Source organism: Aotus nancymaae, unplaced genomic scaffold, assembly GCF_030222135.1.
Source record: "Aotus nancymaae isolate 86718 unplaced genomic scaffold, 86718_ANA_hifiasm-v0.15.2.pri h1tg000011l, whole genome shotgun sequence".
Classification (NCBI taxonomy): Eukaryota; Metazoa; Chordata; class Mammalia; order Primates; family Aotidae; genus Aotus; species Aotus nancymaae.
The window spans coordinates 35845137-35860309 of NW_026988422.1; the positions used below are offsets into that span (position 1 = coordinate 35845137).

At 42.1% G+C, this 15173-nt stretch overlaps 1 protein-coding gene across 1 annotated transcript in view; it reads right to left on the reverse strand.

Moving 5' to 3' along the window:
* AQR (aquarius intron-binding spliceosomal factor) overlaps positions 1-13354 on the reverse strand; it is a 120646-nt gene extending 107292 nt beyond the window's left edge. The window contains exons 1-3 of the mRNA XM_012465267.3: positions 13120-13354; positions 7672-7728; positions 3596-3636 (exon numbers count right to left, since the gene is read on the reverse strand). Of these exons, the coding sequence (XP_012320690.1) occupies positions 3596-3636; positions 7672-7728; positions 13120-13194 (173 nt within the window). The 5' untranslated portion in view covers positions 13195-13354. The remainder of the gene's footprint in view (positions 1-3595; positions 3637-7671; positions 7729-13119) is intronic.
* Between the last annotated feature and the right edge of the window lie 1819 nt (positions 13355-15173).

Sequence of the window (15173 nt, forward strand, 5' to 3'; positions counted from 1 at the left end):
CAGGGAACCAGGAATCAAAACCTGGTGTGCCTCTAAATACTGGGAAACATCTTTGGCAAGAGTTATTTAACCTTTCTACTTCAGTTTCCTCATCCATAAAATGAGGATAATAATAGTGTTACAGGGTTGTTGTGGGAATAAATGAGCTAGGTGCTTATAGCAGAATTCAAGGTGCTTAGAGCAGAACCTGGCACACAGTAACCACTTAACTATTATTTTAAAAATATTTTGAAATCAAACTTGGATTAAGATTAAGATAAACCTGCCAAATCTGATAATGGCAAGAAGAGCAAAAATGAATCAATTGTGTAATATACCATAGACTAACACAGCTGTTACATCAAGCCATTTCCCCAACACTGAAAATGCCTTGAGCATGTAGCTCAGAAAAATAATTTCCTCAGGAACTAGCCTAAAACTGGTCATCAAAAAAAATTTTTTTGAGACAGTCTTGCTCTGTCACCCAGGCTGGAGTGCAGTGGCGCAATCTCAGCTCACTGCAACCTCTGCCTCCCCAGCTCAAGACGATTCTCCTGCCTCTCCCTCCAGAGTAGCTGAGATTACAGGTGCATGCCACCACACCCTGATGATTTTTGTATTTTTAGTAGAGACAGGGTTTCACCGTGTTAAATTTTAAAATACATACTGTAGTTTACATGTTACAGAAGTATACTTAGAAATAAAAAATGTGTTCAAGATAAGAAAATGACTGTTAAAAGTGCCATGATAAATCTTAGCCATGCCAAAGATAGCTACTTCTTTTGAAACTAAAAATAACACAGGGCTGGGAGTGGTGGCTAATGCCTATAATCTCAGCACTTTGGGAGGTCAAGGCAGGCAGACTGCTTGAGCTCAGGAGTGAGATCACCCTGGTAACATGGTGAAACCCTGTTTCTACCAAAAATACAAAGAGAATTAGCAGAGCATGGTGGTTTGCACCTGTGGTCCCAGTTACTCTTGAGGCTAAGGTTGGAGGATCGCTTGAGCCCAGGAGGCAGAGGTTGCAATGAGCTGACACACCACTGCACTCAAACCTGGGTAAAAGACAGCAACCCTGTCACTTATACATACACAAAAAGTAGCAAGTCTATATGGCTTAAAAATCATTAGCAGTTTGTGGCTGTTATTAAAAATCACCTCTGAAGAAGAAATATTAATAGCAAGGGTTTAAATGAAAAAATAAACAATTACTTTCCACAGGAGGGAAAGCCTGTTCTAAAGATTCAAAATCATTTTCAATTTAGTATAACCTTAATACAGAGGGGGAAAAATGATACTAGAATTAATCCACCTACTCGTCTTTAGTTTTCTCAGGAAATTTCATTCACACCCACCTTTAGACCAACAAGCAGTATGTTACAAATCTGTTCAAATGTCCTACCTTCAGAGAGGATTTTCTTAATTATTCTAAAATACCAGCCCTTGTCACTATCCTCTAACCACACTTTAATTCATAGCACTTACTATCTCCTGACATTACATATATATATATACATATACATATATATATACACACACACATATCTGTCTGTCTGACCCACTAGAATGCAAGCTCCAGGAGAACAGGGACTCTATCTACCCTCTTTTCTGTTATACTGTTAGCATTGAAATGGTGGCTAATAAAAAGGAGGCTCAATTCAGTCTCTTTTTATTGTTTGGTTTTTTTTGAGATAGGGTCTCACTCTGTCACCCAGGCTGGAGTGCAGTGGCATGATTATGGCTCACTGCACCCTTAACCTCCTGGGCTCAGGTGATCCTCCCACCTCATCCTCTTGAGTAGCTGGGACTACAGACATACGCCACCATGCCCACCTAATTTTCTGTGTTTTTTCTAGACACATGGTTTTGCCATGTTGCTCAGGCTAATCCTGAAGAACTTACTGGGCTCAAGCGATCCACCCGCCTCAGCCTCCCAAGGTGCTGGGATTACAGGCGTGAGCCACCATGCCCAGCCAACCCAATCTCTTTTGAGCTATACACCTGGATACCCAACTGCTTATTTCACATCTCCATCTTCATGGTTCTTATGTAGCTAGAACGCAAGACATCCAAAAGTGAAATAATGATCTATACCCAATCCTACCCTCAACAATATGTTAAAAGTCAGTCATAGCATCATTAATCACTCAGCAACTTAAGCAAAAAATTTTAGGGTCACCTTTGATCCCTCCTTTTCCTACATCTGCTGTACCCAAACATCAAATCTCTCCACTTCTATCTTTCTCAAATGGACAATTCCTCTCCCAACCTTCCACACAAGTCAAATCATCACATCCTGAAACTGACTACTACAATATTCACCTACTTCCCTGCCTCTTGCTGCCTCCAAATCCAAATTCCTGCTGGGTGCAGTGGCTAATGCCTGTAATCCCAGCACTTTGGGAGGCTGAGGTGGGTGGACCACTTGAGGCCAGGAGTTTAAGTCCAGCCTGGCCAACATGGTGAAACCCTGTCTAAAAAAAAGAAAAAAAAAATCCAAATTACCTTTTTCAAATAACTCTGTGCTTACAACTCTTCTCACTTCCTACTGTTTTTCAAATAAAAAAACAAAATCCCATTTAGTCCAATATCCTTCTAAAATACTCACTGGAAGGCCGGGCGTGGTGGCTCAAGCCTGTAATCCCAGCACTTTGGGAGGTTGAAGCGGGCGGATCACCAGGTCAAGAGATTGAGACCATCCTGGCCAACATGGTGAAACCCGTCTCTACTAAAAAAAAATACAAAAATTAGCTGGGTGTGGTGGCGTGCGCCTGTAGTCCCAGCTACTCGGGAGGCTGAGGCAGGAGAATTGCTTGAACCCAGGAGGCAGAAGTTGCAGTGAGCCAAGATTGTGCCACTGCACTCCAGCCTGGCGCCTGGCGACAAAGCAAGACTCTGTCTAAAAAAAAAAAAAAAAAAAAAATACTCACTGGGCATACATGTCTGCAGGTACATATATGAAAAGGTGCCCAAGACACATGGTTAAATTTTTTAAAAGAAGCATGATGAAAAATGGCATGTAGAGTACAAACCCTTTTATGTTTGAAAAACCATGTGAAAAAAAAAAAAGAAAAACCATGTGAGGGGGTGGGGAATAGAACAGATGTATACACAGATAAATGAACCAGGGATTAAGGGACAGAAAAGATGATTTATTGAAACTCACCCCTTATAGCATATTGGTCAAAAATAATTCTTATCACTTCTCTGTTTATTATTATACATTTTATACATTACATATGTATACTATATTATTGTAAATTTAATAGTGTCTTACTTTCATAACTTTTAAGAATATTTTCAAAAGGTGAATCAGAAATAAGAAAATTAGTACTGGTTGAACTAAAATTAAATCTTTATATTTACTTTTTCTCAAATTCCATCTAAATCCAAATAAACCCTATGGGATTTGATACCTCTAATCTGAGCCAAAAGTTAGAAGGCAAAAAACAATTTATGACTCTTCAAGACCCAAAGTTTTTCTAGTCACCATTTCCCTGATGACCAATTTGAAACAGAAAAAAAGGTTCGAAGTTATGATCATATTTAGAAGTTCAGCCAAGATCCAACTTGGTCCATCCCAATCAAATTGTATAAAGTTTAAACTCATTCCTACCTTGATTTGACAATCTCTTTTTCATATATCTCTTCAATAACCTGTTATCAAAAATATAAACATGTTTAATATCTCAACAACTTTTTTCAACCCCAAATTGACAGTTTTCAATGAGTAAGATAATACAAAATAAGTTGGTTTAGGAAAGCTATCAAATATTAATGCTACTGAAATAACAGGACATGTTTTAAATAATCCCATTATATTTCTCAAAATGTGAAATTAACAGAAAGCAAACTAGAAAAAATAAATAATAAAACAGAGCCCTAGATTCATTAAAATGATGTGCTTATAAACATTTTTAGGGAAAATAAAAATTCACAAGATCAGGATTTTTTTAAAACTTAAAGTGTATAAATGTTATCAGACTCCATTTAAGAGTCTGATAACTGTGTGCCTTCAAAAGCCAGAGAGAAAATAAGTTAAAAGTATAAAGACATAATAGAAACAAATTCTAACTGTTATATCCTATTATCCAAATGAATATGATAAAGCCTCAGAATTTCCATTCATTTGAGTGAGGGTGGACAGAATAGTATACTACTTAAGAATTCAGACTCTGCAATTGGAAGCCTGGTTCAAAACATCTGCCTTCACTACTGATGGCTGGAACTCTTGCGCAAGTGCCTGACCTCTCTAAACCTCAGTTTCCTTACCCACAAAACAGATCAAATAATACAAACTATCAAACAGGGTTCCTGCAAATAAAATACGACAGAGCATATAAACAATTAGTACAAATACTGGCACATGGTGAGCCTTCAGCAGTTATCAATAGCAATAGTAGGCCAGGTGCAGTGGCTCACGCCTATAATCCCAGCACTTTGAGAGAATGAGGTGGGTGGATCAACTGAGGTCGGGAGTTTGCGACTGGCCTGACCAAAATGGAGAAACCCAGTCTCTACTAAAAATAATAAAAATTAGCTGGATGTGGTGGCACATGGCTGTAATCCCAGCTACTTGGGAGGCTGAGGCAGAATCGCTTGAACCCAAAAGGCAGAGGTCGCGGTGAGCTGAGGTTGTGCCATTGCACTCTAGCCCGGGCAACAAGAACGAAACTCCATCAGAAAAGAAAAAAAAAAAAAAAAAGGGCCGGGCGCGGTGGCCCACGCCTGTAATCCCAGCACTTTGGGAAGCCGAGGCAGGCGGATCACAAGGTCAAGAGACTGAGGCCATCCTGGCCAACATGGTGAAACCCAGTCTCTACTAAAAAAAATACAAAAATTAGGTCGTGGTGGCGTGTGCCTGTAGTCCCAGCTAATCGGGAGGCTGAGGCAGGAGAACTGCTTGAACCCAGGAGGCGGAGGTTGCAGTGGGCCAAGATAGCGCCACTGCACCCCAGCCTGGCACCTGGCGACAGAGCAAGACTCTCTCGCAAAAAAAAAAAAAAAAAAAAAAAAAAACGGGCTGGGCGTGGTGGCTCACACCTGTAATCCCAGCACTTTGGGAGGCCGAAGTGGGTGGATCACGAGGTAAAGAGATCGAGATTATTCTGGCCAACATGGTGAAACTCCATCTCTACTAAAAATACAAAAATTAGCTTGGTTTGGTGGCATGTGCCTGTAGTCCCAGCTACTCGGGAGGCTGAGGCAGGACAATCTGCCTCGGGATTCTCCTGCCTCAGCCATCAGCTACTCGGGAGGCTGAGCAGGAGAATCCGGGAGGCAGAGGTTGCAGTGAGCCGAGATCATGCCACTGCACTCTAGCCTGGCAAGAGAGTCAGACTCTGTCTCAAAAAAAAAAAAAAAAAAAAAAAAAAAATGGTAGTTGTAGTAGTGCTAGCATTAATAATAGTTTTAAAAAGAATCCTACTGTAGGCCGGGCGCGGTGGCTCAAGCCTGTAATCCCAGCACTTTGGGAGGCCGAGGCGGGTGGATCACGAGGTCAAGAGATCGAGACCATCCTGGTCAACATGGTGAAACCCCGTCTCTACTAATACAAAAAAAAAAACTAGCTGGGCATGGTGGCGCGTGCCTGTAATCCCAGCTACTCAGGAGGCTAAGGCAGGAGAATTGCCTGAACCCAGGAGGCGGAGGTTGCGGTGAGCCGAGATCGCGCCATTGCACTCCAGCCTGGGTAACGAGCGAAACTCCGTCTCAAAAAAAAAAAAAAAAAAAAAAAAAAAAGAATCCTACTGTAAAATTATGAAGTGCTTTAACATGGTATAATATAATATTACTGTATGGTAACTATAATGTCTTTTTTTTTTTTTTTTTTTTTTGAGATGGGGTCTTACTCTGTCACCCAAGCTGGAGTGCAGCAGTGCAATCACAGCTCACTACAACTTCTGCCTTCCAGGCTCAAATATCCTCCCACCACAGCCTCCCAAGTAGCTGGGATTACAGGCATACAACGCCAAACCCAGCTAATTTTTTTGTATTTTGGTAGAGATGGAGTTTCACTAAGTTGCTCAGGTTGGTCTTGAACTCCTGAGGTCAAGTGATCTGCTGCCTCAGCTTCCCAAAATGCTGGGATTACAGGTGTGATCCACGGTGCTTGGCCTGTATCTTTTAACTGCTCCAAGTATATTTGTGAAATAAGTATTTGTGGGTGGTAAAGAGAAGGAAGTGATGAAGAAAGCAAGTCTTGTTCAACCTAGATGAAATTCTGTTACTGCTTTCATCAAATTTCAAATTAAACAATAATGATTACTGGCAAAACAAAAATATATTTGTAAAGATTTAAGCTCAAATAAAGTAAAAAAATTTGGGGTAAAAAAGTTCAGTTTTACCAACAGTGCCTAAAGCATCACCATTAAATTTATAATGGCAGAGCTTAAAAGTCTTCATTACCTGTTGAATGAAATGCAATATGTCAATATCTATTTCATTTAAAGACTTCACTTTCTTTAAGAGACAAGATCTCATTCTGTTGCCCAGGCTGGAGTGCAGTAGCCTGATTATAGCTCACTGCAGCCTCAAACTCCTGGGCTCAGTCATCCTCCCACCTCAGTCTCCCTAGCAACTGAGACTTCATGTGTGAGTCACCACACCAAGCCAATTTTAAAAAACTTTTTGTAGAGGCGAGATCTCACTACTGTCCAGTCTAGTCTCAAACTCCTGGCTTCAGATTATCTTCCCTCCTTGACATCCCAAAGCACTAGGATTACAGGTATGAGCCACCTCACCTGGCCTTAGACCTCTCTTTAAGAACCTATTCCAGTGAGAATTAACCCTATATTTGGGAAATTGTCATATTATTTGTTCTACATTGCTTCAATTGGACTTATTCAATTGAATAAGTTCATTTCCCTTATTGAATATTACTGGACTTTAGTTATTACACTATACAACTCCCACTCCTTCCATCTTTATTATACACCTTTCCTTCATTTACCACTCTGAAAAAAGGATAACACAATAGATTCAATTCTAAATGAACGGTCAGAAATTTATACAGTCACGCACGGTGGCTCATGCCTATAATCCCAGCACTTTGGGAGGCTAAGGCGGGCAGATCACCTGAGGTCGGGAATTGGAGACCAGCCTGAGCAACATGGAGAAACCTCGTCTCTACTAAAAATACAAAATTAGCCTGGCATGGTGGCACATGCCTGTAATCCCAGCCACTTGGGAGGCTAAGGCAGGAGAATCGCTTGAATCCGGGAGGCTGAGGTTGCGGTGAGCCAAGATTGCACCACTGAACTCCAGCCTGGGCAACAAGAGCAAAACTCTGTCTCAAAAAAAAAAACAAATTTGTGCAAAACTTTCTGTATATTTACAAAGATATTTATTACATGATCATTTATAATAATGATAAATTAAAAACAACCTAAGAATCTATAAACAGAAAAACAAGTAAATTATATATAAACATGTTTTTTAAAAGCTTAAAGAAAATACAACAAAATGATAAGAGAGGTTATCTCTGGATAGTGATTATTTTCTTATGTGTAGTTTCCAAATCTTCCAAATTCCCTAACATGAGTAATTAAGTTTGATAAGCAAAAAATTGTATATTTTGTAGATTCTTAGGCTGTTTTTAATTTTTTAAAAATTATGAAAAGCTTTTGTTGAAATAACCCTTTAAAAGGAGTGTAACTTCTCAAGAATTATGTTGCAAACAAAAATACTTACTTTTATATCAAAAGGTGATTTCTTCTTAATGTGAGGAGCCCAGTATTTACATGCTAACTGCAAAAGTAAACAGTATAAACAGTAAGTCACAGACTCATGCCATTGTAGAGCTAGAAGACAGATCATTTAGTGATAAGCTGTTTCTTAACGAGGCAGTACTGAGCACTGGGGGACAGAGTAAATCTGAAGGGACTATACAGACATACAGGCCAGTTGGCATCCTCAACCGCCAAACCACTAAATGCCAGTAGTGCTTTGCACAACATGCCACTGCAATTTAAACAAACAAAAAGTCCTCTCCAACCACCGCTAGGGAAACAACACAGCCCAGTTAATAACCACAAAGCCAAACATCTTCAGCAAAGCGATAAGGAAACCCTAATCTAGAAAAAATAAATGATCTGCCTGTGATTACGGTTAGTTAATAGTTGAACAAGTATTACAAGTGATATTCAAAATCTTCATGAATACTTTCTAAAATAATGCGCCTCTAAATGATTAGTTCACACCCATACCAAAACCTAAAAAAAACTAACTGTAGTCTATCAGCTGGTTATTACAGAGAATATAAGAGTTGGTATATTTCAGCAGACTAGGCTTTACCTGTAAATTGTGAAATTGAAACAAATATATGTATTTTCTCTACATATTTAAAGAAATAGCATAGTCTTATTCATAGAGTTTTGTTTAAAGACCCAATTTCTTTAAAAATAGATCGTGATACTGCACTCCAGCCTGGGAGACAGAGGGAGACTCCGTCTCAAAAAAAATAAATAAATAAAAAATAAAATAAATAGAAAACTGACAAGCACAACTCAATATATTTGTAAAAAGGTAGGGCAGATGAGGTGGTTCACACCTATAATCCCAGCACTTTGGGAAGCCGAGGCAGGCGGATCACCTGAGGTCGGGAGTTTGAGAGGAGACTGACCAACACGGAAAAACCCCATCTCTACTCAAAATATAAAATTAGCCAGGTGTGGTGCCACATGCCTGTAATCCCAGCTACTCAGGAGGCTGAGGCAGGAGAATCACTTGAACCTGGGAGGCAGAGGTTCAGTGAGCCACGATCGTGCCATTGCACTCCAGCCTGGACAACAAGAGAGAAAAATCTCAAAAAAAGAAAAAAAAAAGGTGACTACTCTGCAGTGGCTGGCATATCAGAGGCACTCATAAAGTCTGATGGATAAATGGATGGATAAATGAAGTAAAATCTGAAATGTTACTTCTGTGAAGCTATCCTCAACACTACCTGATGGTGACAACTGCTTTCTCCTTCTCTTCATTTTGTATGTGACTCTTAATAATCTTACCTTTCTATATTATAAATATTTGATTGCTTATCCATCTTTCCTTCTCACTTAATTGGAACAATTAAGAGATGGGACCTGTTTTCTTTGCTTTTATAGCTCAACGATGAACAGAGACAACACACTTAAAAAGTCTCCCAAGCAGTTAAGACACTGGCCCTGAGGAACAGCCTCTAAAAACATTACAGTAACTTCCTACTTAAACGACACCTTCCGGCTGGGCATGGTGGCTCACACCTGTAATCCTAGCACTTTGGGAGACCAAGGCAGGCAGATTACCTGAGGTCAAGAATTCGAGACCAGCCTGGCCAACATGGTGAAACTCCATCTCTACTAAAAACACAAAAATTAGTCAGGCATGGTTGCAGGTGCCTGTAGTCCCAGCTACTCAGGAGGCTGAGGCAGGAAAATTGCTTGAACCCAGAGGTAGAGGTTGCAATGAGCCAAGATTGCATCACTGCACTGCAGCCTGGGAGACAGAGCGAGACTCTGTCTCAAAAAAAAAAAAAAAGATTAGCAAACATTTATTAAGCATCTATCATGTCTCTTCTCTGAGTTTCTCCTTTCCCTTGGGGTCTAATGTGTAATGTCTCAAATATCAGGATCTCACAGTATATATATACTGCCCTCCCTCAAACTCTCTAGTCTCATGTAAAATAAAAACTTTCCATTTCCTGCTTACTACAACTATGACAGTATAAACTGTTCAAAGTAAACCTTGCTAAAAGACAAAAAGGAAATAAAAATGTAATGGTATAAAAAAGTGACATCACGAAGTTTAGATCTCTAATCTTCTTAAAACTAAATTTTAACCTCTTGATCTCATTCATTTGATAAATAATTTTAAAAGTACCTTTTCTGGCTAGGTATGCCAGATGCTCAGAAATTAAAAAGAAAAAATGAGAAAAAGAAAATACCTAGTCCCAAGATGTCCCCTCTACCTAGAAAACCAATTCCCCGGCCGGGCGCGGTGGCTCAAGCCTGTAATCCCAGCACTTTGGGAGGCCGAGGCAGGTGGATCATGAGGTCAAGAGATCGAGACCATCCTGGTCAATATGGTGAAACCCCGTCTCTACTAAAAATACAAAAAATTAGCTGGGCATAGTGGCGCGTGCCTGTAATCCCAGCTACTCAGGAGGCTGAGGCAGGAGAATTGCCTGAACCCAGGAGGCGGAGGTTGCGGTGAGCCGAGATCGCGCCATTGCACTCCAGCCTGAGTAACAAGAGCGAAACTCCGTCTCAAAAAAAAAAAAAGAAAAAGAAAACCAATTCCCCCATTTTCCTCTCTAAATTTCAAAGTCCATCTCAAATGATACTTTCTCAATGAGAAAATTATTCTTGGAAATTCTTTCCTTTAACAAAGTAATCATTTTATGCTCTTTTCTCAAAGCACTTCCCTCATATTCCAACCTGGCATTTCTCACATTCGACTATGGTGAGTTCTTTTAAGTCTCTTAAAGTCTCCTTCACAGACTGTGAACTCCTTGAAGGCAAAGATTACCTTTCTTTGCAGCCCAGAAGAGCCTAAACAGTTTCTGGCAAATATTAGACATTAATGTTGGTATCCATGGACCAAGATTGCTGAGAACCTTCCTTTCTCCCATTATATCTTAATGATCTGGCACATTTGTTCATTAATTCACTTATGTGTTCATTTGACAAATACTCATCACACAACGTGTGCCTAGTACAATACCAGGTGCTGGGAGTACATGGGGAATAAAACAGACATGTTCTCACAATCTAACCCAGGATACAATAAATGTCATATGTTTACAAACAATGTGCTCTAGGATATCTCATTCAGTCCTATGGTGTTAAATATCATCTAGGGTCAGTAACTCCCAAATTTATATTCAAGCCCAGAACTCACCCATGTGCTCTAGACTCACACATTCAACTGCCTTCTTAACGTTTCCAACTACTAGGTATCTTACACTTTACATGGTCAAAACAGAAATCTTGATATTACCCAAAGAACAATTTCTCCTTCTAGTCTTCCCAATCTTAGTAATGTCCAAACCATTCACCCAGTTGTTCAAACTATTCTCAATTTGTCTTTTTCCTCCACCCCTACACAAGCAATCATCAAATTCTATTGCCTCTAGCTTCAGAACATATCCAGTATACATCATTCTCTAATAGTACAGGACACTACTCTTACCTGAACTAACTGGTAACCCTGTTACAACTTTTGTTCCCTCATTCCCATCCACTTTCCACACTTTAGCTACAGTGATCTTTCTAAAATATTATTCACCAGATTGCAAAAAATCCAAACTTCTTCAGATTCCAAAACTAATAATCTAGTCCCCATATAGTCCCCACATGCTCTGTCCTCCTTTCATATCTTTCTTAGATTCTAGCTACCCTGGCCTTCGTGTGTGTGTGTGTGTGTGTGTGTGTGTGTTTGACAGAGTTTTGCTCTTGTTGCCCAGGCTGGAATGCAATGGCGCGAACTCGGCTCACTGCAACCTCTGCCTCCCGGGTTCAAGCGATTCTCCTGCCTCAGCCTCCCGAGTAGCTAGGATTATAGGCATGCACCACCATACCTGGCTAATTTTGAATTTTTAGTAGAGACTGGGTTTCTCCATGTTGGTCAGGCTGGTCTTGAACTCCTGACCTCACGTGACCCACAGGCCTTGGCCTCCCAAAGTGCTGGGATTACAGGCGTGAGCCACCACGTCCAGCTAAAGATTTTAAGGACAGCCAGCCGTAGTGTAGTCCCTGTAGTCCCAGTGCACACCTGCAGTCCCAGCTACAAGGGAGGCTGAGATGGAAGGCTCACTCGAGCCCGAAAGTGGGAGACCAGCCTGGGCAACATAGTGAGGCCCTATCCTGAAAGAAAAAAAGGAAGGAAAGAAAGGAAGGAAGAGATTTTAAGAAGGCAAGGGACATGATGAGATTTGCACTTGTATGAAATTACTCGGAAAGCAACATGAATGAGCTAGAGAGGAGCAAGAGGAAAGACAATATGGCAAATTAGGATACCTTGGTCCAGGCGGAAAATAATGGCAACAAGGCTTAGGGTGACAAAGATGCAGAACAACCGACAGATTCAGAAGATATTCACAGGCCGGGCGCGGTGGCTCAAGCCTGTAATCCCAGCACTTTGGGAGGCCGAGGCGGGTGGATCACGAGATCAAGAGATCGAGACCATCCTGGTCAACATGGTGAAACCCCGTCTCTACTAATACAAAAAATTAGCTGGGCACGGTGGCGCGTGCCTGTAATCCCAGCTACTCAGGAGGCTGAGGCAGGAGAATTGCCTGAACCCAGGAGGCGGAGGTTGCGGTGAGCCGAGATCGCGCCATTGCACACTCCAGCCTGGGTAACGAGCGAAACTCCGTCTCAAAAAAAAAAAGATATTCACAATGTAGAAATGTACGGGTTAAAGGAAAGGGAGGATTCAAAATTGCTCCTAGGGTTCTGCCTTAGCAAATCTGCTGAGACAAGGAATAAAGAATAAAGAAGCAGGTGGGCATGATAATTTCTATGTTGAACTACTTACACGCTTACACAACTCTCAAATAAATAAGAAGAATGAGGAATGTTGCTGACAACCACAGGACTGTGTTCCCCTATCCAAAGCCAACTGTGGCTCACAATACAACATAGTAAACAGATTCTAAAGGAACACTCTCAAACTACAGAATCACTATCTACTTAGATGGATCTATTTGGAGGTGTCTTGTCAGTTTCTCATCACTGCTCAAAAACCCAGGACACTCTACGGACCAGGAAAAAACCTATTCCTACTTGAAGAGTGAGTCCAGCATCACTCTGCTGCGAAGCCTACTTGCCAGTCTCAGATGAAATGGGCTGCTCCCCCCTCTCTGAATCAACTGCTCCTGAGACAAACTCCAATACAGCCAACCTCATATAGTTTTCTTTTTATATGTCTGTCCTCCTTGATCCAAGGAGCTCAGGGCAGGGCAGCCTCTTTCACCACGGTATGCCCAGCACTTAACATTAGTGGTCGGCACAGAGCTAATAGTCAGTAAAAAGACTTGTGTGAATGAATTAACAAACGAATGCCTCCTCGGAGGTCCTAGTCCCGGAAAAAAATACCCACCACCAGGCCTCGGGGCCACGACGTCCTTACCCACTCACACACACCACACTCGCCCCAGCTCACCTGGGTCACGAACTCCGCGTTGATCTGGGACACCGTAGGGGCCACGATCTTCTTGGGCTGCGCAGGGGCTGCCATGGCAGCACCCTCCCCTCCACTCCAGTGGAAACGAAAGGACCGCCCCAAGCAGCAGCAAGTCTGGTTCACCTTCCCCAAGCAACTGCCCGGGCGCCTAACTCCGCGTTGCACGGACGCTCCGGGCCGGATATCCTCAGTCTTCAGAGTCCCCTACGGAACCCGTACAGCAGCCCAAGCGTTCCCCGGGAAGCGGAATGTCTTGTAGCCGGAAGTTCATGCAGCCGTTGGAGCTGAGCTAGAGAGCCAAAGGCTTTGACCTCCTCTGTACGCGCTCTCTAGCGGGCGGCAGACAGAAGACACCCTGCTGGCGGGATTAGAATGGCAGGGAGGGGCCCGGTGGATGGTATTGGGTGGGGTTTCCCGTGGTTAGTGAGGAGTGGAGTGTGGGGCGAATGGGAATTTGTGTTTTTTTCAACCCTACGGAAAAAAAAAAGGGCCGGGTGCGGTGGCTCACGGCTATAAGCCCAAGAGTTTGGGAGGCCGAGGCGGGTGGATCACGAAGTCAGGAGAGCGATACCATCCTGGCCAACCTACTGAAACCCTGTCTTTACTAAAAATGCAAAAATTAGCTGTGTGTCGTGACGCGCGCCTGTAGTCCTAGCTACTAGAGAGGCTGAGGCAGAAGAATCGCCTGAACCCGGGAGGCGAAGGTTGCAGTGAGCCGAGATCATGCCATTGCACGCCAGCGTAGGCAAAAAAATCGAAACTCCGTCCCCGCCCCTAAAAACAAAAACAAAACCAGCCTGGAAATACGGGCTGGGTTTTAACTGCCTTTAACAGTAATGGAGATAAAAATTGACATACGATAACCCAGCCCGGCGCGGGCGCTCACACCTGTAATCCCAGCATTTTGGGAGGACGACTCAGTCGTTTGAGACCAGCGTGGCTAACACGATGAAACCCCTTCTCTACTAAAAACACAAAAGAATTAACAGGAGGCCGGGCGCGGTGGCTCACGCCTATAATCCCAGCACTTTGGGAGGCCGAGGCGGGTGGATCATGAGGTCAAGAGATCGAGACCATCCTGGTCAACATGGTGAAACCCCGTCTCCACTAAAAATGCAAAAATTAGCTGGGCATGGTGGCGCGCGCCTGTAGTCCCAGCTACTCAGGAGGCTGAGGCAGGAGAATTGCTTGAACTCAGGAGGAGGAGGTTGCGGTGAGCCGAGATCGCGCCATTGCACTCCAGCCTGGGTAACAAGAGCGAAACTCCGTCTCAAAAAAAAAAAAAAAAAAAAGAATTAGCAGGGCATGGTGGCGGGCGCCTGTAGTCCCAGCTACTGGAGAGGCTGAGGCAGGAGAATCGCTTGAAGCCGGGCGGCAGAGGTTGCAGTGAGGCGAATTCGCGCTACTGCACTCCAGTCTCTGCGACAGAACGAGACTGCATCTCAAAAAATAAAAACAAATTGACATACAATAACCCACACATATTTAGGTTGTAAAATTTGATGCGTTTTGATATGATCATACATTTGTGAAACTATCACCAAAATCATAATAAGTATATCAAAGCCCCTAAAATGTTCCTCGTGCACTTTTGCAATCTGTGCCTTTCACTATTCCCACCCACTTTCAGGCAACCACTGATTCGCTGTCAGTATCGTTTGCTTTTCATGGAATTTTATATAAATGAAATAATACAGTGCCGGCCTTCTTTCACTCAACAAAATGATTTTGAGATGCATTCATGTTGTTTCAAGTATCAGTAGTTCATTTTTTATTGCTTAATATTCGTTCCATTTTCTGATACACCAGCTTGATAAACTATTCATCTGCTGATAGACATTTGAGTTGTTCCAGGTTCTTGGTTATTACAAATAAAGCTGCTATGAGAATTTGTGTAAGTGTTATGTGAACATATACTTCCTTTTCTCTTAAGCAAATACCTAGGAGTGAAATGTTTGGGTTACATGATAGGCGTATAAGTTTTTAGAAACTGCCATCTTTCTAAAGTAGTTGTACTATTTTACATTCACATC